Consider the following 23,971-nt stretch of genomic DNA (forward strand, 5'->3'; position numbering starts at 1 on the left):
CTGCCGGAGGCCTGAAGGTTCGGGGGCCCCGCCCTCCCCCGCCGGCCGCTCCAGCCCAGCGGCACCGGTTCATCCGCAGGCTCCCGCAGCCGCTGCGCCGCCCCGGGGTGGTTTCCCCCGCAGGTGGCTGCAGCACAGGGGCTCCATGTACAGGGCGATCGGGCACTTGCTGCCAACCAGGCCCATGCGGCTCCCAGCCCGGCCGCCCCCACCACCCCAGGGGTCCGGGACCCCCCTGTCCCTAAATCACCGCAGGCAGGCAGGAATCGGGGCCAGTGGGCGGTTTGTGTCAAGTCCTTTTTATTCTGTTCCCACAGAAACACCTGGTGAGGGGGCAGCTTCTGGGAGGGAGTCACGACACAGTGGCGAAGGCGGTACGGCACGGTACGGCACGGTACGGCACGGTACGGGGTCACTACGGGTGGCACAGAGCACAGCAGACACGCACACCGTCACAATGTTCGGAGGGAGCGCGCCCGGCATCGCGCTTACCGCTGGAAACGGCGCCCGGGACGCAGCCACCCTTGGCGCCTCACCTTTACGCCCTCCCTGTCCCACCCCCCCAGCCCCGGTCAGCAGACTGCCACAACTCGGGCTGGGGGCCCAGCCCGGCGGGGTCCCGGTGGGCACAGAGGCGAGGCGGTGGATGTGCCCAGGCGGCGAGACGGGCCCCAGCGAGGGTCTCGGTCCCGCGTGCGATTTACACACTGTACAAGTATTTACAGCGCGAGGAGCGGCGGGGGCCGGGGGCCCAGGGGTGGCACCCTCGGCCGCGCGCTTGTCATCGGCGGGGAGAGGCGGCGGGGTGCGCGCAGGGCTGGGGCTCTCCTCCGTGGGGCTCTCCGCGCCCCGTCCCGAAGCCGCCAGCTCTCCCACAGACCTGCCACGGAGCGTGGGCTTCCCACGGCGCCGGGGGCCTTGATGACAAGTGCAGGAATCTGCTAAGAGCTTTCAGTACAGCGATGGACTGATGGAAAAGAAAAAAAAAGAAAAGTCCAGGCAAGGAACAGCAAGCACTGAAAGGCGGGTGGAACCGTGCAGAGAAGTAGCAAGCCATGCTCTACAACGGGACAGACGGTCATGGGCGCTAGGCCTGCCCTTTGGCAAAGTGGCCCTCCCTGGGTCGAACATGCCACGAATTCATACGCACGGGTGGTCGGTAAAGAGTTGTTATCGGGTCGCTGGGCGGCACGCTTGGCGATGAACCCCTTGGGCGCGACATTGAACCGATGAGCTATTCACAGGTCTTCTTCTGGAGTCGTGTTATTTCGTTGCATAGAACATCAGGCAGGCGAGCGGGCGGCTGCCGCCCGCCGCGGGGTGAGGGGGGCACCGGGGAGGGGTGCCACCGGCGCGGGGAGGCAGTGGGGTGTGGGCGACGCGTGGCTGTACGCTGGCGAGCCTCCTCCTCGAGCTGCCTGTCCCCCACCCCAGAGACCGCACTCCTGGGGACCCCCACACCTCCTGGCAGGACGAGCGGGCTTTGGCCACCGGCCGCCGCGCCGGCTGTCCTGGCGAAATGGCTTGAGAAGGACTTGGATTGCACAGTAAGAGGAAGGATACTGCCGGAGGCAAAGCTCTCCTGATCTTGTTCCGCGGGATTTGTGCTCTTTTGTAGCCTCCTGCACTCTATTGCTTCTACAGACGACAGCCCGTGTGCTAACTCATCGCACAAAGCAAAGAGGGAAGAGGATTTGGTATAAAGTTTAGAAAAAAAAAAAAACAAAAACAACCCCAAACCAAAATAAAATGAACCCACAGAAATTGAGAAAAAAAGACCCCCCCCCGACGACGCCCCGTGCCCCCCCCCGGTGTGGATGAGGTATACACAGAAATCAAAGTGGGATGATTAAGGCTGTTCTTGAAAGAAAAGGGGTGCCCGGCGGCAGGCGCGCTGGCTGCGTGGCGAGGGCGAGCGCGGCCCTTTCAATGCTTCCAATGGCTTCGGGGCGGCGCCGCGTGCCGGGACGCGCGCCTGGCCGGTGACCGTGTCGGCAAAGTCCGGCCACGCCGCCTGTCAGAGTCCTATGGCCTCGTATTGTGGTAGTGAAACAGTGTTAGGTCCTAGCTGACACGCTCCAGCTCCCCGGTGGGGCCGGGAGCGGGCCGCAGTGCAGGGGGCATGGGGACGGCCCCGGCGGGGTGGACGGGGTCGGGAAGGAGAAGTGGCGCCCGTGGCGCCCAGCCCTCGGCTTGTGGTGGGGGAAAAACCTATGAAGAGGCCAGAGCTGGGGTTCGGAGGGAACAACTCTGCGTATAATCTTGAGAAAGGGCCGTGGCCCACCTACGGGGCCTGACCCGACGGTTCGGATCAGGCCCGTCCCCTCGGGGCAGCTGCCGGGGCTCGCTGCGTGCCGCTCCGGAGCTGCTCGCTGGGCGTGGGGGGCGCCTGCCCCGGGGCGTCCACCGGGCCCCTGCTCAGCCGCCGTTTGGTCCAGCATCCAGGGATCGCCCTGCTTTCAAAAGCTTGTGAGAGATAGAGAGAGAGAGACGGGCGTCAGTCCGAGCAGCGACGTCCCAGCAGAGGGGACCCTGCCGAGCAGCAGTGCCGGCCGGAGCAAACGGCCGGCAGCGAGCCAAGAGGAGCTGCTGGCGGAGCAGCTGCTGCCGCCCCCGCGCTGAACGGGCTACCAGAGCAGAGCCTGGGCCGCCCAAACCTTCCCCACAAACCCGGGGTCTGCACCAGCACCCACACGGCATCGGCCCACGCGGTGCTGTGCCACTGAGCCCGGGGCGCAAGGCCAAGCCCCCATGCCGGCGCTCAGGGATAGGGACAAGCAGCCCAGTGCGAACGGGACGGGGCTGCACCGTGTCCTCCTCACTCTGGGAGCACAGCAGGGCGCCGGGGGGGACAGCGGTGCCGCAGGAGTCCCGGGGATGGCACGGCAGAGGGTACCGGCATGATGGAGGGGACTGACGTGATGGGGGGATCGGTGCGATGGAGGGGACGGGTGCAAGGCTCTGCCTCGGGACGCTCACCGTTATACTCAGAGTCCGGCGCCGCGTGCTGAATTCACTGGCTTCTTCATAGGTTTTTCCACTGCAACGACTCAATCTCCACTTGCTTCCCAAACTCCTGCGGCGGGAGGGAGCAGGAGGGCATCAGGCACGGCTGGGGCAGGGTGAGCCCGCAGCACAGCGACCGGCTGCACTCACCTCGTGCCGTTCTCTTCACCAGAACGAAGTGAACTTCTTGCCGAACGCCGACACCGCTGCAGGGAAGCCAGGAGAAGTGTCAGCCACCCTGGCCCCAAACCTGCTGCTTTTGCCCCAAACCGTGAGAGCGCCGCGTCCCGTCGGCTGCTCTCGGCCACCCCCGTGGCACCTGATCCCATCTCGGTGCAGAAGAGCATCACTGCCCTGTCCCCGACCCCATGAGCAGCCCTCACCTTCAGTCAGTTTGCCTGCTTGTTCCACTGCCCCTCCCGGCAGGATTTTGGAGAAAACGCTCTCTCCTTCCGCCCCAGGCTGCCCCGTTCCTGGGCCAGCAGGACCTCGTGGCCCAGCCGCCCTTGGACCAGCTTTGCTGTCAGCTGGGGGACAAATGAAGCCACCGTTAGCAGGGGACAGGCCCGGCCAGGGGGGCTCGGCCGAGCCCCAGGGGTGCCAGGCAGCCGGCACGGTGGGGATAGGACGGCGGCACGGGGCCCACTGACCTGCTGCTCCCAGGGGCTGCGCCGTGGGTGCTCTCCCTGGCTGCTGTGGCACTTTCGCTGCGGGTTTGGACGCGTCCGTCTGCTCCGCTTTCGGCTGGAACAGGGAAAACAGCTCTCAGCCCTCACCCCCTTGGCACGGCACCCTCTGGGGGTGGCCCAGGCCGGGAGGCAACACCGAACACTGCTCCACAGCCCCAAAAGAGGGATCCAGAGCACAGAGAAGTCCCCTGGAGGGCACGGCTGCTCCTATGGCTCACCAGTGGATGGCACATGAGTGGGATACACCTTGCCCCATGGCTCCCGTCCCCAACCCGTCCCCTGCCAGCCCCTGGCCACGGCCAGCTCGGCCGGTCCCAGGCAGAGCCATGGGACGGTGAGGCAACCGAGCCGGCCGAGGCCCTACTTACCGCCGGTGTTGGGTGCCCGCTCGGCTGCGCGTGGAGCGTGGCCGGCGCCTTCCCTGCCGCCTGGGCTGGCCCTGGCTGCTGCTGCGGTGGCCGGGACGATGGGGGTCCCTGCGTCCTGCCCCTGGCCTCCGGTTGCGCCGAACTCGCCGGCTGGGCAGCCTGCCGTGCTGTCGGCTGCTGCCGGGCCACCTGCTGCCCTGCCTGCTGCTGCCTGGCTGCCGGCTGCTGCGGGTGGGCGAGGGGCTCCGGCTTCAGCGCTGGGGTGGCCGACCCGTGTGGCTGGGGGGGCTTCTGCGCCTTGGGGGTCTCGGCGCCGTGGTGGTGAGCAGCGGGACGGGACGGCGGGGCGTAGTCGGCAGAGCTGGGGCCGTAGGGCGCAGGCGCACGGGTCTCGGGCTGCTGCGCCTTCTTGGGGGCGGCCGGTGGCCCGTGGCCGCGGGGCTCGTGGCGGCTGGGCTCCCGCGGGTGCTGCTTGGCCGAGCGGCGCGGGGGCTCATCGCTGGCGTGCCGGGAGGTGCTGGCGTGACGCCCGTACTCCCCGTGGTGCCGGTGCTCGTGGTGCTGGGGGTAGTCGTCGTGCTGCCACAGGTCCTCGTTGGGGGGCTCGTCGTAGTCGTGGTAGGTGTGCTTAACAGGGGGTCTCTTCTGCGAGGAAGAGTGGCCACCGTAGTGCCTGACCCTCTCCGCCCGCGCCTCCCTGGGCTTATCAAACCAGTCTGTCTCCTCCTGACCCAAATGATAGGCTTCGGAAACCAAAAACAAACCACAGTCAATCTCTCGCTCGAGGCCGCCCGGGCGGAAGCCATGCAATGAGGCGGGAGAGGCAAGCAGCGGGCACGCGCGCAGGGGACAGCCCGCGCCGGCGGGGACGGGACACGGCACGGCAAGGCACCGCGCGGGACCGTCTAACACCAAACACCCGGGGCGGGGGAAGGAAGGCACGTGTCAAGCAAACTGAGGCGGTGAGAGTGTCTCTGCGTACGAGCGGACGGGCATGCCCCGGGGGAGTGCCATGCTCTGGGGTGGTCACCACGGGGAGCCGTTACCTTCGCTGTCCGAGACAACGCAATGGGCATCATCCATGCCGTAGCCCTCCTCATGCTTGTACGAGTGACTCCTTGGCACGTCTTTGATGTGCTCTTGCACATCAGGCAATGAGTGGCTGGAGCAGAACTGGGAGCAGGGGTCCCCCGCCGACTGGGGGCCGGGCCCACCTGCGGCACGTGACCCTCCCACCGCCTTCCCCAGGGGGCTGACGGGGCTCTCCTCCTCCAAGGGCTGCGTGCGGATGGGCGCCCGCCCGCGGCTCTGGCTCATGCCGAGGGACGAGGGCTTGGAGCTGCCTTTCTGGGAGCGCTCCACACCCTCGCGCTCGTAGGACTTGCTCCGGCCGCCCACCTCCCGGCCAGAGGACTTTTCCACCCCATAGCTGGAGGAACGGGTTCTGCTGCCGGTGGAGTAGACCCGCTCCTCCTCGTCCATCAGATCCCGGCTGGAGACACCATAGTACTTCTGCTGCTCGTAGACGTTCTTCTTCAGGCCATAGGTGATCTCCTCCTGCAGCTTCTTGGCCCTGGAGGCCACATTGCTGCTGCTGACCGAGGTCGTCACTGTGTAGGAGGCTAGGTCTGACTCCACGTCTTTGGCTTCTTCGATGGGGGAGAACTTGGAGATCTTCTGCTCCATGCCCTGCTTCCTGTGCTTGCTGCGCTTTGAGGAGATGACGGCGGGTGCCAGGTTCTTGGACGAATGCTTCGGCAGTGCCGCGCCAGAGCTGTGCTTGTCCACCCGCGAGGAGTGCCGGTACTCGCCGTCCCCGTAGTAGTAGGATGAGCTGGCGGAGCTCACCGACACCCTGCCATTGCTTTCTGCGCCTCGGTGGTAGCTGTTCTTCCCTCGATGGTCGGGGCCGTGGTGGTCGTAAATGTCCTCCTCAGACTCCTCCTCGGCTCTTGTGTAGCAGCAGGGCCGGCCAGAGCCATCAATGTCCCCCAACTCACTCTTCTCTCTGCCATGGCGGCCGTCGGCACCCGTGCCTGCTGGCTCTGCTTTCTGCCCCTCTACTGCTGGGCTCTCCTTGGTGAGCTCGCTGATGTCCTCGATCATCACGTAGTTACGGGGGATGTTCTGCTCCAGGCTGGTGTAGAGGGACTCGGAGGAGAAGCTGGCCGAGGGCCCTTGCGCTGCACCAGCTCTCTCAGCCGGCCGGGCCTCAGGTGCCTTGTACTGCTCGTAGCTGCTGCTCACCGTTGCGGCGCTGAAGGTGACATCAGGGATGGAAGAGGAGCTGGTGGCAGCGCTGATGACCTCGTAGTTGGTGGGGATCTTCTGCTCCAGGTCAGCCAGCGAGGTCTGCCGCGGCTTCTGGTGCCCACCGGCCACCTCTGCCGGGCTCTGGAAGAGGGCAGGCTGCGCTGCTGGCACAGCGGCCACCCCGGCAAAGGCGCTCGAGGCTTGGTAGGGGTTTTGGGGCCGGAAGCCCGGCTGTCCCGGGGTGCCCAGCTCCGGGTATGTGGCGCTGGGGGCCGGGAAGGCACCGGGCGAGGCGAAGGCGGGCAGCTGGGCCGCCGGCAAGCCATCCTGCGAGGTGCTGGCCGCGGGGTACTGGGGGGGCTGCAGACGTGCTGGCGGGAAGGCGGTGGGGCCCTGCGGGGCAGGGTACAGGTAGGCGCCGTAGGAGGCAGTGGCGGTGGCAGCGAAGTCAGGGTACTGCCCGACAGGCGCGGGGCGCAGGCCACCGCTGTCGTAGGTGGCAAGGTGCAGGCTGTGCAGCTCGCTGTCGGACAGGTAGTCGCGGCGGTCACCGGGACAGCATAGGTAGGGGTGGTCCCGCCCGCCCCCTCGCTCCTTCAGCAGCGACTCCTTGCGCTGGGTGATGCCCAGCTCCAGGTACTTCAGCTTGGCATCGATCTCCTTCTCCTCCTCGTCCAGCTCCGCCTGCTTCTTCCGCAGCTTGGTGGCCTCGTGCTCTACCAGCTTGAGGTCGCGGTCCAGCTCCTTCAGCAGGCTGGCCTTGGTGACCGGCGCGGTGGTCTTGGGGGCCAGGCTGCTCAGGTAGAGCTGGGGGGCGGCCGGGCTGGCCAGGGGGACATGGGGCTCCTCGGGCGGTGGGCTGGGCAGCGTCCGCTTCACTTTGCGTGCTAGTGGGCTTGACTGCAGCCCCCCCACCTGCAAAGCCAAGGGACATTGGGTCAGAGGTGCAGGTGGGCATCCCCCCATGTCCCCCCAGGCGTCGTGGAGCAATTCCCACGGGGAACTGAGGTTGCGGCGAGGCAACCCACTGCGCACACGTGTCCCCCCCGTGCAGCCAGGAAGCAGCATTTATGTAAAAGCACAATAAATAGGATGGAAGTAACAGGCAGGGCGCTTTCCGTGAGTAATTACCGGGAGTGGCAGGCAGCCAAGTGCCGGGCCGGCCGCGTGCGCGCCGCCCGCCTGCCACAAAAACCACTTTCCATCCTCGGGCGCTTGGCAGCGTGGCTCGGGGCTGCTGCTGCCCCCCAAATTGCCCTGGGGCTCTTTGTGAGGCCAAGGGCAACCTCAGTGTGTGGGGACAAAGGTGGGAGCAAGAGCCACCGCAGCCTGAAACGGAGCTGTGCGTGGCGGCTGCTCCGAGACAGGAGCGGGACCCGGCTGGGTTCGTGCAGCCAGTGGAGCTCCAGGGCCTCGTGCCGGCTGCCGGCTCCTGGCTTCGGTGCAGGCGTCCGTGCCCGCTGGCTGCCATAAGCCAGCCTTTTAAAATATTAATTGCCGCAGCGCTAATGAAACCGAAACGTCCCGAGGTGCCTCCCAGGGCTGTTCCCCGAGGGAAAGGTCCTTCCCCACGCCGACATACCTGGGTGCCAGGGAGCAGCGGGTGCTGGTAGAGGGAGAACCTGTCCTTGCCGGCCTCCTCGGCGGTGGGGCTGATGGGCTTGGGGTCAGAGAGGGAGCGCTGCATGGTCTTGATGGGTCGCGGCAGTGTCTGCTGGCGCTGGGCCGAGTCGGCGGTGAAATGTTTCTGTGGGGGGACGTGAGCCTTGTTCAGCCGCTCGCTGGTGGCAAAGGAGGACTCCAGGAGGCGGTGGGGGGAGAGGGGGGAGACGGGCGAGTAGAGGACCTGGGGAGAGCGGGGTGGTTGGCGGGTCACCAGCTGGGAGAGGGACTCAGCTGGCAGGTGGGACTGGTAGCCGATTTCCAGGGGATCCGGCTTCTTCTTCTCGAACTTGCCCAGGGTCTGCTGCCGGACGGCGTGGGGGTCCAGGGGGCCCGTGCTCACCATCTGGATGTTGGTGGAGTAGGGCGGGATGGTGGTGGGCACCGTCAGCTGGGGGACCACCACGCCAGGCTGGGGGGCCGGTTCTGGCTCCGTCTGGCAGGCCAGGCTCTCACCGCGCTGCGTCTTCTCCGGGGCTGAGATGTACTTGACAATCTCCACCCGGGGGTCGTGGGTGGTGATGTGGATGGAGGGGGAGACGCGGAGGAGCTGGTCGGGCTCCGTCTGCACCGAGCAGTCGCTGATGGTCTGGATGCCCACGCTGGCCGTGCCGCGGGTTGCCCCCTCCGACTTGCCCTCGGCACTGGCCTCAGCATGCCGCGAGGGCCGGGAGCGCCGGCGGCGCACAGGCTGCTCCCACTCCCCGCTGTCCTCCTCGTCCGTCTGCACGCTGCAGTCGGTGCTGCGCCGCACTCGCCGCCGCCGCGACAGCAGGTACCGCTCCTCGCCATCCTCCTCATCCGTCTGCACGCTGCTGTCTGCCGTCTTCCTCACTGCGAAGGCCTCCCGCGCCACCTCCTTCTCGTAGGCGTCCCGCAGCCGCGGCATCGAGTTCCTCTTCTTGATGCCCCGGCCGGGCTCCCAGGTCTCCTCGGCTTGCAGCGACATGTCCGAGGCCGAGCTGCTGAGCGGCCGCTGCGGCATGGGGTAGCGGGGACCGGCGGGCCCCTCTGGTGGCACTTGGCCTGGCGGTGGCCACGCTTGCCCATTGTGCAGCGGGCCCCGCGGCGCCTCGGCAGGCCCCTCTGGCGGGCGGGTGGCAGGCTCGGTGGGCGCGGGGAAGGTGGTCTTCTGCCGCTTCTGCTCCTCCAGCTGCTGCTGCAGCTGGTGCTGGAGCTGGTGGATGTGCTCGAGCTGGAGGCGCTGCTGGGCGAGCTGCTCCCGCTGCAGCGCCAGCTGCGCATGCCGTTCCTCCTGCTGCTGCTGCAGCACCTGTTGTTTGATGCACTGCAGCTCCTGCAGCTCCCGCTGCACCAGCAGCTGCTCCTTCTCCCGGTGCCGCTGCAGCTCCGCGCGCTCCCGCTCCAGCTCCTCCTGCAGCCGCAGCTGCCGCAGCTTCTCCAGCTCCACGCGCTCCCGCTCCAGCTGCAGCACATGCTCCTGCTGCTTGCGCTGACGTTCCTCCTCCCGCTCCCGCTCTTCCCGCTGAGCCCCGTCCGGCAGCGGCTTGGCCACTGTGGCCACTTGCCCGCCCTCCTTGCCAGCCGCTGATGCTGCCGGACCCTCGGCACGGGGAGCAGCAGGTGCCGGCTCTGCTCTCTGCAAGCCGCTGGCGGGGGCGGCGGGGGCTTTGGGAGCAGGACCAGCACCCGCCGCCACCGGTGCTGTGCTGACGGGCTTGCCCAGGTAGACGGGTGTCTCCATCAGCGAGGCTGCTGGGGCCGGCCGGCCAGGGGCCGGGTAACGGTAGAGGCCCTGTGCTGCCAGCGGGACACGGGGAGTGACGACCGGCAGCCTGGCCAGGCTGGCCAGCGGGACCGCGGCCACGCCGCCTGGGCCGTAGGGTCTGTACAGCCCGCGCAGCATGGGCCGCAGCACCGAGGCCGGCTGGGTGGTGATGGGCAGCGTGGAAGCGATGGGCGTGTTGATGGTGGAGTAGATCATGCCGTCGGCGGCCCGCACGGTGGCGGTGGAAGGGAACATCTGCCGGACGGCGCCCAGGCGGACGCCAGGGACATTGTACTGCGCCAGGCTGCTGAAGCCCTGCCGCGCCTCGGGGAAGGTGGGGTTGTACATCCCGCCAGGTTTGGGGGGTGCAGGGCCCTGCTGCTGAGCTGCCAGCCCCGCCGTGGCCCCCGGCCCAGCGCCAGGGCCGTAGGGCAGCAGGTCGGGGCTGTTGGCGTGCCGGCCCCCGTACTGGTCCATGGAGTTGAGGGCGGCGCACATGCGGCTGATCTCGCGTGCCGTGGTCGCGCTGTAGTGGGCCAGGCTGGACTCCTGGAAGCTGGCCAGGTCCCCCCGGGGCGAGAAGCGGTAGTCGGAGTAGATGTTGGAGGCTGAGCTGTACCTCCGCATGGGGAGCGGGTGGCCCAGCAGCTCCGCCGGTTGGCGGAGGTCGGAGAAGGAGCCGTACTGCAGCCCGTGGCCCAGGTAACCCCCCTCGGCGAAGCCCACGCTGTAGGAGTGCTTCATGGTGCTGAGGTCCACAGCGGCATCGCCTGCTGGGGAGGGGAAGGGCTGATCCCCCTTCATGGGGTAGTAGCTCATCCCGATTTCGGAGAGGTTCGTGTCCGACATGGAGGAGTAGAGCCGGCCGAAGGCGCCAGCCGGGTAAAACTTCTGCTCCTCATAAAGTGCGGGCGCTGGGGCTGGCTGTTCCCGGTAGGGGAAGGTCTCCGGCAGCTCCGGTTCTCTGGTGCCGTAGAGCGGCCCGCTGGCTTTCCGGCCAGGTGCCACTGCCTCCCCAGCTTTCTTCTCTGGCATCTTGGAAGTGGGGTTGAAAGCGCCGGTGCAGCTGCCGCCGAAGGGGAACTTGTAGACCACGTCACAGCAGGCCACCTGGCTCTCTGGTTTCACACCTGTGAGGTCCAGCACGTTGGCCGGAGGCTCCTCCTTCAGCACTTTGGTCACTGGGCCGGTTGCTGCCTCCTCCATCTGCACCATCACCACCTGGGACTTCTTGCCGCCCAGGGCCAGGAGAGGGCTCTGGCTCTTCAGCTCCACCGGCACCGCCCGGTACAGCTCTGAACCCGGCTCCGGTGGGAAGGACTGCGGGAGGCCGCCGACGTTCTGCGCCCCGCCAGTCTGTGTGATGAGCACGTCCTTCTTAACCATCTGGCCCGGCACGCTGTACTTCGCAAACTTGGTCTGGGAGGGAACGGTGGGCTCGGGCTTGCTGCTGGCCACCCCGCTGGCTCTTACAGCGGCCGTCTGGACTCCCTGCTCCACCTGCTTCACCTGCGCCAAGCACACTGGGCTCCCGGTCCCCTGCCCGAAGTCCACCCGGCTCTGGAAAGGGTCTCCGTAGACCACAGGCTGCTTGGGCTGCGAGAGGAGCACGGGGGAGGCGATGGCCAGGCCGGCGGTGCTGGCTGCTGCGATGATGGTGTGGGGCTGCTCCTGGGCATTAAGGTTGATGATCAAGGGCTGGATGGCCGTGGACTGCCGGCTTGGGATGTGGTCCAGGGTCAGGCAGTACTTCCTGGCCTCGGTGGCCAAGGAGGTGAGATCCATACCTTGGTCTGTTATGATGATGGGGGCGGACTTCAGCGCGGTCCGTAAATCCACAGCGTTAGTGCTCGGTGCCTTGGGCCCCGGCTCGACCCGGGACGTGCCAGGGACGGAGGAGATGCGGCAAAGGGAGATGTTTTCAGCGGGGAGCGCTCCCCAGCCGTACAGCCCCGTGATGCCATCGGCGGCTGAAGAGACAGCAGGTGCCTTCTGGGCGTGCTCCTTCACCGGCTGCGCCCTGATGTAGGCGCCTGCTGGCTGCTCCGGCTCCGGCGCCTGGCTGTAGCCGTGCATTGGCAGCTGCCGGCTTGGCCTGGTGGGGAACGAGGTGGGGGATGTCAAGGAGCTGGAGCTGGCTGGCTTGGTTTGGCTGGCCGCGTCGGCCGCCAGTGTGATCACCATGAAGGAGGGGGCATCCTGCGAGGAGGGCTGCCGTGCCAAGCGTGGCGAGCCCGTCCGGTGCGGCGTCTGCGTCCCCTGCGCCACCATGGGGGAAGAGGCGGCAGGGCTGGCGGCAGCAGGACCCTCGTAGGGGAGGAGGGGGCTCTGCGTCTGCGTGGAAAACTCTGCCGTGGCCTTTGTGGCACGGGTGGGACTCTGCGTGGGAGAGGTGGGTGAGAGCGGGGGGCTGGAGCTCTTGAAGAAGGGGTACGTCTTGGGCGGCGGGGGCTTGCCGTTGCTCGCGGCTGGGAGCTTCTCCCTGGCCGTCTGCACGCTGATCTCCACCGCTGCCTTGCTTCGGCTGGCGTCCTCCGTCTGCGAGCCGTAGCTGACAGTGCTCTTCACAGGACCATAGCTTCTGCTGGCTACCGATGAGGCCTCTGGAGCCGAGGAGCTGTAGCTCCGTGTTGTGCTCCCGGGGCCACCCACTGCTGTTGTCACCGGGCTTGTGCCTTTGCCGTAGGCGTAAGGAGCAGCAGCAGCTTTGGACGCCGGGCTGGGCGCTGCTGGGGTGCTCTGGAGCTTGGCCAGGTCTTGCCCCTCTTTTGCAAAATGCTGGGTGACCCGGACGTCGGGAATGGCCTTGCCCGTGCTGCCATCGGAGGTGGCAAAGGAGACGGGAGCGGAGAGCTGCGTGGGGCTGGTGCCGGGGGTGAGCGGACCTCCGTTCTGCTTCATTAGGTCGGCGTAGGCGCTCTCAGCATTGAGGAAGCGCTTCTCCTGGTAGGTCTCCTCCTGCACCTTCACCTTCTCTCCCTGTTCGAGGCCCAGGTCGAAGGAGGAGGACTGGTGCATCCTGGCGATGCTCTGGGAGGTCTGCAGGATCTCCTCGTACACCCCTCCCGCCTTCGGCAGGGTGCTCGGATAGCCAGGCTGGGAGGGGTGCGTGGCGCCACCATCGTACCGGTACTCCTCAGCGTACTGGTACTCGAAGCCGTTCTGGCCCTCGGTGCCGCGGTAGCCGACCTGCTGGTAGGTGCCACCACAGGAAACAGCTGGCTGGGCCTGCTGCACCTGCTGCTTCTGCATCATCTCTGCCTTCCTCATCATCTCCTCGTAGGCTTCCTCAGCGCTCTTGAGTGGCTTGCTGGCGGGCTGGCTGGGTCCGCTCTCCCCCTTTTCCGTTGGGGAGTACAGCGACATGAAGGTGGGCAGGTTGTACTCGCTGCCCGACTTGTACAGCTTGGAGGCCACGGCCTCAAAGCTCTCGGCCTCCGAGTCGATGGAGGGCGAGTACTCAGAGCAGGAGGAGCGGTGCAGCTCCTCCATCTCCGCTGCCTGCCGCAGCTCCTCAGTGGGGGAGGCGTCCTCGATGGGGGAGAGATTGCTGGGGGGGGTTTTGGAGCGCTCCCTCCTCCGCTGGGCCCTCAGCTCCTCCTTGTCACGCTTGGTCTTGCGTGCCGTGCTCCGGATGCGTTGCTGCTCCACCTCCCGCATCTTCTCCTGCTCCCGCAGCAGCTCCTCTTCCTCCCGCAGCTCCTCCTCCTCTGACGAGTCCTCAATGGTGGGAAGCAAGGGGCCGTGCGAGCGGTGGCGAGCCTTCCTCTGCTGCTTCACCTCCTCCAGCCGCTGCCGGCGGCTGGGGCTGCTGTCACTGTCCTCCTCCAGGGAGGAGATGGAGGTGGGCGAGGTGCCTGAGGTGTAGCTGGGCGTCGTGGCTGGCAGGGTGGAGGAGTACTCGCCCCGAGAGCGCTCCTCGGGGGAGCCCGTCAGGCTCTCCATCTCCAGCTCAGGCTCCCGGTCCAGGCTGGTGTCCACCTCCTGGCCCATCTCCATCTCCTGGCTGTAGCCGGTCGTGCTATTCAGCTCGATAGTCTTGAAGCGCCGCAGTCCGCCCTGGGCCGTGCTCAAGTCGTCGCTCTCCGCCACCTCCAGCTCCTTCCTCTCTTCCTTGTACAGGCTGCCAGGGCTGGGCGGAAGGCGCCGCTTGGCCGAGGCCGGCTCTTTGCCCTTCTCTGCCTCGGCCTTCTGCCCAGTTTTGGGGATGTTATACTTGGCGCGCCCGTAGCCCTCCTCTTCCTCCTCCTCCTCGAGGTTGTCCTCCTCCGCGCTCATCTCCAGGATCTGCCTCCGCATGAACTCCTCATCACTTGCCTCTGCCTCCCGGCCCTTGGGCCGGGGGGGCACTGGAGAGAAGCCCCCCTCGCTGCTGTCCTCCACGTAGTCGTGCCGCAGCTTGCTGCCGAACTCGTCCGAGGACTCCGCGCTCTCCCGCCGCTCTCGCTGGTTCTCCCACTCCAGTGAGTCCTCATCCTCCTCCAGGATGTCCTCCAGCTCCTCGTCCGAGTCAAAGGCTTCGGGGGTGATGGAGAGGTACCGCGGCCGCTGTCGCTGCCGCTGCTCCTCCCGTGGCTCCGGGCAGCTCTTGCCACGCTCGGCCGGCTCCGGTGGGGCACTTCGGCCTTCCAGGAGGGGCCGCATGCTGCTCTCCAGTTTGGTGAGCTCCGAAGGGCTTGGGGGGCTCTGCCCGGCCAGCCCGGTGCTGCTCAGCTTCTCCTCCTCCTGCTGCACCAGGCCGGTGATCTCGCTCTGCGAGCTGGAGATGCCGTCGGAGGAGTAGCCGGTGTCGCTCAGGCTCTGGGGGCTGCGGGACAGGTCTGGGGGGTAAGGCTTGCTCCCATCCTGCAGGTGAGGGAGATCACAGCGTCAGAACCCTGCAGCTCCACAGCTGCTCCCCTCGCTTCCCCCCAAATCCTCCTCCCGGCGTGCTGCAAGCAGGGGATGGCAAAGCAAGTGTCCCCAAGGGCGCAGGCATGGTGGGGGTACCGATGGCCACAGGCCCTTCTCTGGGGAGGGGATGCGAGGGCAGAGCTGCCCACCGCTCTCCCCCGGCAGGCAGCAAGCACTGGTATTACTGGTTGTGGGGAGTCTGGGGAGTGGGCAGCCCTTGTGCCCAGCCAGGCTGGTGTGGTGGCTCCGAGAGGACAGGAGCTTCGCCAGCAGCAGCCGTGGGGAACAGCTGCCTTTTAATGAACTTTTAATGAACTTCTTTTAATTTCCCTGCCTGACAGCCCTGCAAAGCGGCCTTTGGAAACAGGGCGGCCCCCAGCATCCTCGTTAGATGCCAGCAGAAATAAACAGCTCCTTTTAATTGATGTTACAACGAGGCAGCGCAGGGGCAAACCTCTGAGCCACGGGGGAAGCGCCATCGTGCTTGGCCGTGATGCGGAGCCCGCCACCCCCATGGAGGCACCAGGGACCTTATTTGATTTCGGAAGTGCCAGCAGACAGGGATGTGGGGAGCCTCCTCCCTGGGGGCAGCCATCCCCTCCCAGCTGGTGGGGGAACTTCCTTCTACCTCCCCTCCTCGGGGGAAAACCATCTCAACGCAGCCAAGCTTTTCCCCCAGATTGTACTGAATTTAAAAAAAATGTGGGATGAGGAGCTTGAAAAACACCCACTGCCACAGCACGCAATGTTGTGAGATGAGTTTTCCATTAAACGACAAATCCAGCTGCCCTTATATTGTTTTAAAGCAAATCCAGAGGCCAAAGCCAACCGGAATTGTTGCGTTATGCCCAAATTGATCTACTCGTAATAAAGAGAAGGCCAATACCAGCACGCTGCTATGGAGCCTGGGAAACTCCTGAGTGGTTTGGAGGTGCTGAGACAGCAGTGTTTTGAGCTCACCATTTCCCAAAAGGCCGTTTCCTGAGGCAAATGGCCTGGATAACACGGTTTCTGCTCCGGCTCGGAATAACGCCCCGTTTCTGAGCACGGCCCCGTCCCCAGGGATGCTTGGAGCTGGACGCACCCTGCGAGCTCACCTCCTGCTCCTTCACCCGCGGCGCCTCAGGGGGTGCCCGGCTCTCCTTGCTCTCCACCTCCGGTTTGGGTGTCACGCTCTTCCCCTTTGGTGCAGTGCTCTCGGGAGCTCTGGAAGGCTCCGGAGCAGCTTTGGGCAGCGGCTTTTCTTCTGCCGGCACCGGGGGCTTCTTCTCCACTGGGGCAGGGCTTGGGGTTCTGCTGTGCTCAGCGGCCCGGAGGCTCCTCGCGGGCGAGGGCTGCCGTTCGGGGGGTGCCGCCGGCTCGGTGGGTGCCGGTGCGGGCGCTCTCTGCTGCTGGGCAGCGGCTGGCGGCTGGTGCCGCGGGGAGCCGGCGGACGGTTGTTTTGGAGCAGGCAGTGGCATCGGGGCAGGGTCGCCGAGGCTGCCTTCAAGCAGCCGCTGAGTTTGGCAGTTCAAGCAGAGCCATTCGTTCTTCTGCAAAACACAGAAAGGAAAAGTTCTGTTAAAACAGATATTGACAGGCAGTGTCCAGCTCTGGAGCCCCCAACATCATAAGGACATGGAGCTGTTGGAGTGAGTCCAGAGGAGGCCATGAAGATGATCAGAGGGCTGGAGCACCTCTCCTGAGCACCTGAGAGAGCTGGGGCTGTTCAGCCTGGAGAAAAGAAGGCTCCAGGGAGACCTCAGAGTGGCCTTCCAGTACCTAAAGGGGGCTGCAGGAAAGATGGGGAGAGACTGTTCAGTAGGGCCTGTTGTGACAGGACTGAGGGTAATGGTTTCAAAATAGAGGGAGGTAGATTTAGAGTAGACATTAGGAAATATTTTTTTACACTGAGAGTGGTGGGACACTGGAACAGGTTGCCCAGAGAGGCGGTGGATGCCCCATCCCTGGAAACGTTCAAGCCCAGGTTGGCCGGGGCTCTGAGCAACCTGATCTGGTTGGAGATGTCCCTGCTCCTGGCAGGGGGGTTGGGCTGGCTGGGCTTTGAAGGTCCCTTCCAACCCTAACGATTCTATGATTCTGTGATTCTAAAACTCTGGAAGCTTTATCCCAGCAAGGGACCTCACCGAGAAGTTCAGCTGAGGGGACACATGGCCATGGTGCAAAGGGTTCAGCCTGCCCAAAACAAATAACCGGCTTCCGAGAGGCTGAGCAGGCAAGCGCCGAAATGCTGGTCAGGCTCACACGGTGCTGAAGCCCTGCCCTACAAACAACATAGAATAAGAGATCGACCACCCAGCTTCAACCTACCCCTACCCTTGTCCAGACCTCAGTGGCGTTCAGCTGGAGGAACCATGGCTACGACAGAGGGACTGCAAACTCTCCTCCCCCCGACACCTCAGCATCACCGGCTCTTTTCACCTCCAGTCTGGCCGGTATTTCAGTTTTAAGCCAAGTTAAACAATGAAGGCAGATTACTGCCGCAGCTTAACACTTCTTGGGCTCCACACAGTTCCTTTCCCACTCGGATTTGTTTTCCTCAATACAATAAAGGTTTAATAGCATAATCATCATACTTAAGGATCTTTTTTTCTAGGTTATCAGAAAATACTGGGTACACAAGTACACAAAAATTTCCCAAAGATATTACCCAAAGTACATGCTGTGCCGGAAAAGAACAAGACAACCTCATCTAGTGAAATTCTCAGCAAGAGCCATCGTTTCATGGCCTGGAAAAAGCAGCTCGCAAGCGGAGCTGAGAGTGGCAGAGAGCCCGCAGGGCTACGGCAGGGGCTCTGCATTAAGAGATCAGAAGCACTTTCCTCCCTCCGGGTCGTCCGAGGGCTATTTTTACCCACCCAGGAATGTCCAGGAATAGGGGCCTGACATTTCCTTCCCTTTTGATGTTTCATCATCTTAAATCTTTTCATTTTTGCCGCTAACGGCTTGATACGCTCCAAGTTCTTTTCCCCAAACTCGTCTTCTGTTGGTTCGTTGCTCCCGAAGCTAAGGGTGGCCAACCTCGGGGGGTGGCTGGCCACAGAGAAGCTGTGATGCTGCTCGAGAGGTGGTCTTGGTCTTCAGCTGGACCAGTCCAGGACTGGGGCCACAGAGCCCACGGTTTCCATATAGAAGATGAGGTTCTCCAAAATGGCTTCAAGGAAACAGCCTCGATCTAGTCAGGGATGTCCCTGCTCCTTGCAGGGGGGTTGGACTAGATGACCTTTGAAGGTCCCTTCTAACCCTAACCATTCTACGATTCTATGATTCTAAGTTGTGCCAGGGGAGGTTTAGATGGGAAACTGGGAAAAAATCCTTCACTGAAAGAGTTGTCAAGCACTGGAACAGGCTGCCCAGGGAAGCGGTTGAGTCACCAACCCTGGAGGTGTTTAAAAGATGTGCAGACGTGGTGCTTAGGGACGTGGTTTAGTGGTGGAGTTGGCAGTGCTAGGTTAATGGTTGAACTTGATGATCTTAAGGGTCTTGTCCAATCTAAATGATTCTATTCTTCTAAAATCCACCCCTATGAGACGGCAGCAGCATAATGGGCTTGGCACCTTCCTCCAACACCCAGGAGCCCCCACGTTCTGACGAGACGCTGGAGATGCTTGGTGGTGGCTGGGAGCAGTGGGCTTTTCCACGGACACTTCTTCGCAATCGGGAGCTGGGGCAGCCGCCCAGCCCACGCTCTGCGGGGCGCAGAGGGGCAGGAGGGCCGCTTCTGCAGGGATGGGGCGGGCGTGCGACGTCCTCCCTCCCGCGGCCACCACCCTGCAGCAGCCCCTGCTCTTCATGCAAACATCTTAAGAATACATCAGGGCTTCAGAGCACAATAAAAAAATCCCTTTCAGCCTGGTAATATTTAATTACTGCTTAATCAAAGAGAAAGTCTAATTAAGGGGCAAGCGCAGCCTATTGTATCTTAATGATTGCATTTGTCTTCTTTTATTTCAGAACTTGCTCTCGTCCCCGTGCCTCTGAATCAGATCTCCTCACCCGCTCCACTGTGTAATTATTTCAGGCTGCAGAAGGAAATGTGATTGCGTGACACAAATTGAATCCCTGGCTCATGGAAATACACAGCCTTTCATTTTTCTTTCAGGAATCCCATTTCTCTTTGCCGGAGCTCTCTCTCCCCGACGCTGGCAGCGAGGGGGAGGCGCGATGTGGAGTGGACGGGCTGGCCGTGCCGGGGCAGAGCTCAGCTCAGCTCCTGCCCGTCCCTCTCTGCCATGCCATCGTGTCAGCTCCCAGCTCAGTCTTGCAGCAACCGAAGACCAGCCCACCTTGCACAACCCAGCCTGCCCCATCTGGGCCCTTAACATGTTCCCTGGATGGGAAGGTCTGGATGAGGGGACAGGCAAAGCTCCTTTGCCCTTCCAGGGCAAAACTCCAGCCAAGGAAGGCCACCAAGTGCCAACTGTGGATGCTGAGTGCCAGTCAGGTCCTATCCCAGGAGGTGGCTCTTGTGCTGGTGGAGAGGCAGGGGTTGCACACGCTCTGGCTAGTGCCCTGTGGGGACAACCACGATGGCAGGCCATCGTCCAAAAGGTGCAGCCTCTCAGGCCAGCACACTCCTGTCTAGATTTACCTGGCTACAGACGTAAGTGCTTTGCAAGAGCAGAGGTCAGGATGGACATTATGAAAAGCACCTTTGCTGAGGCAGCAGTGTGGCCTGGGACAGTCACCGTGGGCTCTCCATCCTTGGAGGGGGTTCAAGCCCCTTGTGTGAGTGGCTGCCCTCATCTGAGTGGGAGGCTGGACCAGGGACCCCACACCTGAGACCACCAGCACCTCCCCGAGTCCACGCAGGCAAGGGACACCACCACGGTGCAAGGCAGGCGTCACTGGAAAGGACCTGCTGGTGTCATCTCACCAGGCTGAGGCTTCGCAGTCCTCCAGGATCAGGCAAGCACAGGAATGATCTGTGCCATGGGGATCCAATGGCTCTGCGGATTGGCCCAAGCATCCTCCCTCAGGTTCCTCCCAGTCGTGGCTCCGCAGCCATTCCTCTTGGCAGCTGCCCCAGTTTGAGCAGCTCACCCCGCCATCACGCTCCCGCAGATGTGACAGCTCCATTCTCCATGGGACCGCACCGAGAAGCAGATAAAGGAAGGCTCTCTGCTAAAAATAGGCCTGCCAAAAAGATTGCGGAGCTCCACTCTGAAATGCCCCTTGCCTTGCGCAGCAGGCAGAAAGGTGCGGGTACAGGGCAGAAACCGGGGAAGTCGGGCGCAGAGCTGGCCCTTCGCCTTCGCCAGCCGCGAGAGGTGCCGGCCAAGCCCTGGGAGACACCCAAGGCGAGAGATCGGCAAATATTGCGTTGGTATTTTCTCTTGTCCAGCACCCCGAGCTTCAGCCTGACCCCCCGGCGGCACCTCACTGTGCTGTTACAGCCTCCGATGGCAGAAGACCAACAAAGGGACCACTGCGGGAGAGCCCCCGGCCCCGTCAGCAGCCAGAGCCACGCGTACCCTGCCAGCACATGCTGTGCCGCAGCAGCCAGCGCAGCGTTTGCCGTCGCATCCCGGCACTCGCTGCAGCGAACGCCTCCAGCGAGAATTCCTGCCTACGGCAGCTGCGGGGAGACAGAGGCAAGCAAAGCCACCTGTGCCCAGCAGGAACATCTCCGGCAAACCTCTCCCAGCTCTCAATCCCCATTTTAAGAGACTTCTGCAGCCCCACCAACAGCCGGCACTGACACCCATCATGCTTCTGGGTGCTAAAAACCCAGGGGCTCAGTGAAGATGCCACCAGTGACACATCACCCGTCCCTCTCCCGCGGTCCCACAGCTCGGTGTCCAGTTATCCCACCACACCTGTGCTCCCTCTCAGAGGGATCGGCTCCAGAGCAGCTCCCTGTCCGCATAACTCAGCCGTGGGCATTTCCCAGCTGACGCAGCCAACGGGATTAAGCTGCCCCTGAGAAAAAATGCAAACATTCGACAAACGGCTGATTTGCTAACAGTTTGGTAATCCCTGCCGAGATTAACCAGATCCCATGAAGATAATAATAATAATTAGGCTGTATTTAGTGCTCCGCATGTCCAAACCATTGGGTGCCCAGAAAGCCTGGGTGCCCCTCGGCGGGGCCGTAAGTGGGTAAGGGGCTTAGGGCAAAGGCACCGCGGTGGCTGGCTTAGTCTCCGTGCGTAAAGACGCTGGAAACCTCAGCCTCGATCAGGATGGGGATGGGGGCTTGCTCAACACCGAGGTTTGCTGCCTTAGGGTGCACCGTGGCGGCAGGCACGGGGGGTCAAACCGCACGGAGCACACAGGCGACGGGGACCTGGGGCCGGCAAAGACTGCAGCGTGTGGGGAAGACCGACAGCACGCAGGCAACACCGGTGGGATGCAGAGCAGGCTCCAGGCGAAGGAAAGCGTCAATAATTAAAGACAGGGATGAAACCAAAGCGCACCCGAGATGCTGTCTTAAATGAAGGCTGCTGGCACGGCAGGGGGGCAAGGGCACTGAGGGGCTACCCAGGCCAGCTGGGCCACCAGTTTACATCACGGGAAGGTCACCACCCTGACCCCTCAGGCTCCCAGCCTTCTTCACCCAAAAACCATTGGGATTTGCAGAGGAATTACGGAAAAAGTAGGTTTTTAGAGGGAGAAACAGTGCTTCTGTAGTGACTGGGAGCAGGATAGAGCCTGGGGTGCAGGGCAGCCCCAGCCAGCAACCGAGAGCAGGCGGCTTTGTCCAAGGTGTCACATCCGAGCGGTAACGACTATCTCGTTTTTTTAACGGCGCCCCACGTGCATGGCGCTGGGAAACGCGGGATGCGGCCACAATTCCCGCAGCCTCTGCTGAAGGGGCGGCGATGGCCGCGCCGACGGCTGTCCACGCTCCTTCCCGGGGCAATGGAGGATCAATACCCCAGGGCGATACGGGGGACAGGGCGCGGGGTCGGTGTGTATCGGAGGTGTGCCCGGCTCCCCCTGCGCTCCGGCATCCACTGGCGGGCGGCCACAGCCGCGCTCACCAGCCTCCGCCGGGCTTTACCCTGCAATTGTTTTAATTAACTAATGGGCGATGACAAAACTGTAATTAACTGAAATAGAAGTCTTCCTGCGTAATTTTGGTCAACGTTAGTGCTTGGCAAGTTAATTAAATGCTGAATCCCCCAGTGCCATGGGTTTTTTTTTCTTTTTTTTAAGAACGGAGCCAGCAAGCTTCAGCATCATGGTTGCCCATGAAGCCCCTGTTCAGCGACTCAGAGTTCTGAGAGCCTTGGCAGAAGCCAGTGGTGCCAGAGGCTTCCCAGTTTCCCCAGTTAGCTCCTGGCTGCCAGCCCCAGGGTCCCACTCACCCACGAGACCCTCGCTGCCACCTCTCTGGCTTCTGGGAGATGCATGGCCAAGATTTCATCCCAGCGCAAACCGCTCCCCCCAGTATCATCCCCAGGATTCTTCCCGGTTATTTATGTTCTGGGGTATTGTTTTACACAATCAAAACGATATCTATTAAAATACCAGGACAAAAATCTGTACAAAATAAGATAAGCAGCATGAGGTATAAGTATCTCACAAGCCAGATCTCATCTCCCAGCATTAAACGCGCCGAATCTCACAAGAATATTTCATTTATTTGCTGACAAGTACTGAGCAGGGCTCCTCACTGTGACAGATGGGTGCCTGGAAAATATGGAAAACACTTCTGGTATCTGAATCAAGATCCAAATTAACAACAAGAACCTCATAAAGCCACTTCTCATATGCTCCTCTGAGCCCCGCTGCCAGCAACCCCCCCATTTAGGGGGGTCCTGCCCTCCAGCCACCTCCCACGCCCCATCCTGCGGCAGCAACGGGGGCATCTCCCTGCAGGATCCCATCTCCCAAGGGCTCAGGGTCCTGGCGCTACGAAAACCACAGCTCTGTCCGTACCAGGGATGGGTTTTAAAGGAAAGGGAGTGAATGATGCTTGACTGTTGGACAGAGCCCCTCCAAATGACCTCCCTGGGGTCAGACGCACCGCACACCTCTGCTAAACCCCTTCCACCCAGCCACCGCAATTTTAGGAGGCGAAGGGCGAGCACGCCAAGCGACACCAACCCGCACTTCTCTGGGACGCTCGCCTACGGAGGGGAGGATGCGCGTCACGATCCCGACTGCAGCGTGTTCACATAGCGTGTTTTCAACCTCGTGTGCCATCAGCAAACAACCACCGGCCTGGTTTTACCTCCGCCCAGCCCTTATCTCTCCTAGGAGGCTGAGGCAGCGATGGGATTTGAAAGGAGGGTGAGGAAACGCAGGCAGAAGCGCTGGAGACGGGGAGGCGAGATAAAGCAAACGCAGGAGATGCTCATCGGAGCTGTGCCTGCGGTGGGAGAGACTGGAGAGGATTTAGGTGGCCCCAGCGCCAGGAGGGGACCGAGATCGAGGGGGATGGGAGGCAGGGGAGGCCCTGGGGAGCCGGGGTGACAGGCACAGCCGGTGGTGCAGGTACCATGGTGGGACAGCCACCTCCAGGACGGGGCTATTGCTCTGATAATTCCTTTTTTTTTTTTCCCCTAAAAACACCCTCAAAATCCCACTCAAGCTAGATGCAGAGCCACCTGCACTTACGCTTGCTAACTGCATTTATGCTGGCATATAAATGTCTATATCTATACATATCTGTAGACATTTTTTAAAATCTATCAATAAAAAAGAAGTGCTGAATACAACTCCAGCACCGTTCAGCAGACTGGGTCGTGCTTCTCCAGCCCAGCTGACCGAGCACTGACGCCCGCCCAGTCGGGAGGCCGTTGCTGGCAGAGCCCGCGCTCCCCCGGGACCGCACGCACATCCCGCCGCCCAGCTTCCTGGGCTGCCAACTGCTCCATGCTCATTGACTTCGTTACCATCAACTGGGCAAGCAGAGTTTCACAGATTAGCCCAGCTAAAAAACACCCCAGTTATTTCAACGGCCATCAGCCCGTTCTTATCCATTTCCATGTCCTCTCTCACGCCGACGGAGCCGACGGTCCCCTCCCAGCTCTGTTTTAGATGTGTGTGTATCGGTGGCCTTCACACCGCAATAATGTGATTAAAAGCAGCGCAAGGTAATGAGCTTCCTGGGATGAGCTCTGCGTCGCAGGGCTCGTTTTCTGCCTCCCATCTGCTCAGCTCCATCCCTCTTCCTTCTCCGGGCTGGGATCTCTCCCGGTTGGAAAAAAACACAGAAGACGGGAGAAGCTGCAGAGGATGGCTGAGCGCTGGGGCTGCAGGGGAGACGCCAACGCTCTCTCCTCTCACCAAAACAACCTGGGGGGAGCCTGGAGCAGCAGCAGCGGTGTCTGTCGCACTGCCCATCTTTTTTATCCACGCCACGGAGAGGACAAGGTGGAAGGGAGACGGGGAGCTGGGCAACAGCCAAGAGGCCATCG

The 23,971-nt window shown here is 62.9% G+C and overlaps 1 protein-coding gene across 2 annotated transcripts in view; it reads right to left on the bottom strand.

Moving 5' to 3' along the window:
- Positions 1 to 279: 279 nt before the first annotated feature.
- Positions 280 to 23,971, bottom strand: part of BSN (bassoon presynaptic cytomatrix protein) — an 88,497-nt gene continuing 64,805 nt past the window's right edge. Inside the window, exons 4-12 of one of the 2 annotated variants that reach the window (XM_086755564.1) lie at positions 15,698 to 16,132; positions 7,899 to 14,552; positions 5,110 to 7,231; positions 4,060 to 4,806; positions 3,657 to 3,743; positions 3,390 to 3,533; positions 3,157 to 3,212; positions 2,980 to 3,076; positions 280 to 2,466 (exon numbers count right to left, since the gene is read on the bottom strand). In XM_086755564.1, coding sequence (XP_086611690.1) covers positions 3,172 to 3,212; positions 3,390 to 3,533; positions 3,657 to 3,743; positions 4,060 to 4,806; positions 5,110 to 7,231; positions 7,899 to 14,552; positions 15,698 to 16,132 — 10,230 coding nt within the window. In that variant the 3' untranslated portion in view covers positions 280 to 2,466; positions 2,980 to 3,076; positions 3,157 to 3,171. Of the gene's footprint in view, positions 2,467 to 2,979; positions 3,077 to 3,156; positions 3,213 to 3,389; positions 3,534 to 3,652; positions 3,744 to 4,059; positions 4,807 to 5,109; positions 7,232 to 7,898; positions 14,553 to 15,697; positions 16,133 to 23,971 lie in introns of both variants that reach the window. The other variant, XM_086755563.1, reaches the window with a different exon arrangement.

The sequence above is a fragment of the Chlamydotis macqueenii genome, chromosome 10, assembly GCF_036417535.1.
Source record: "Chlamydotis macqueenii isolate bChlMac1 chromosome 10, bChlMac1.mat, whole genome shotgun sequence".
In the NCBI taxonomy this organism is placed as follows: Eukaryota; Metazoa; Chordata; class Aves; order Otidiformes; family Otididae; genus Chlamydotis; species Chlamydotis macqueenii.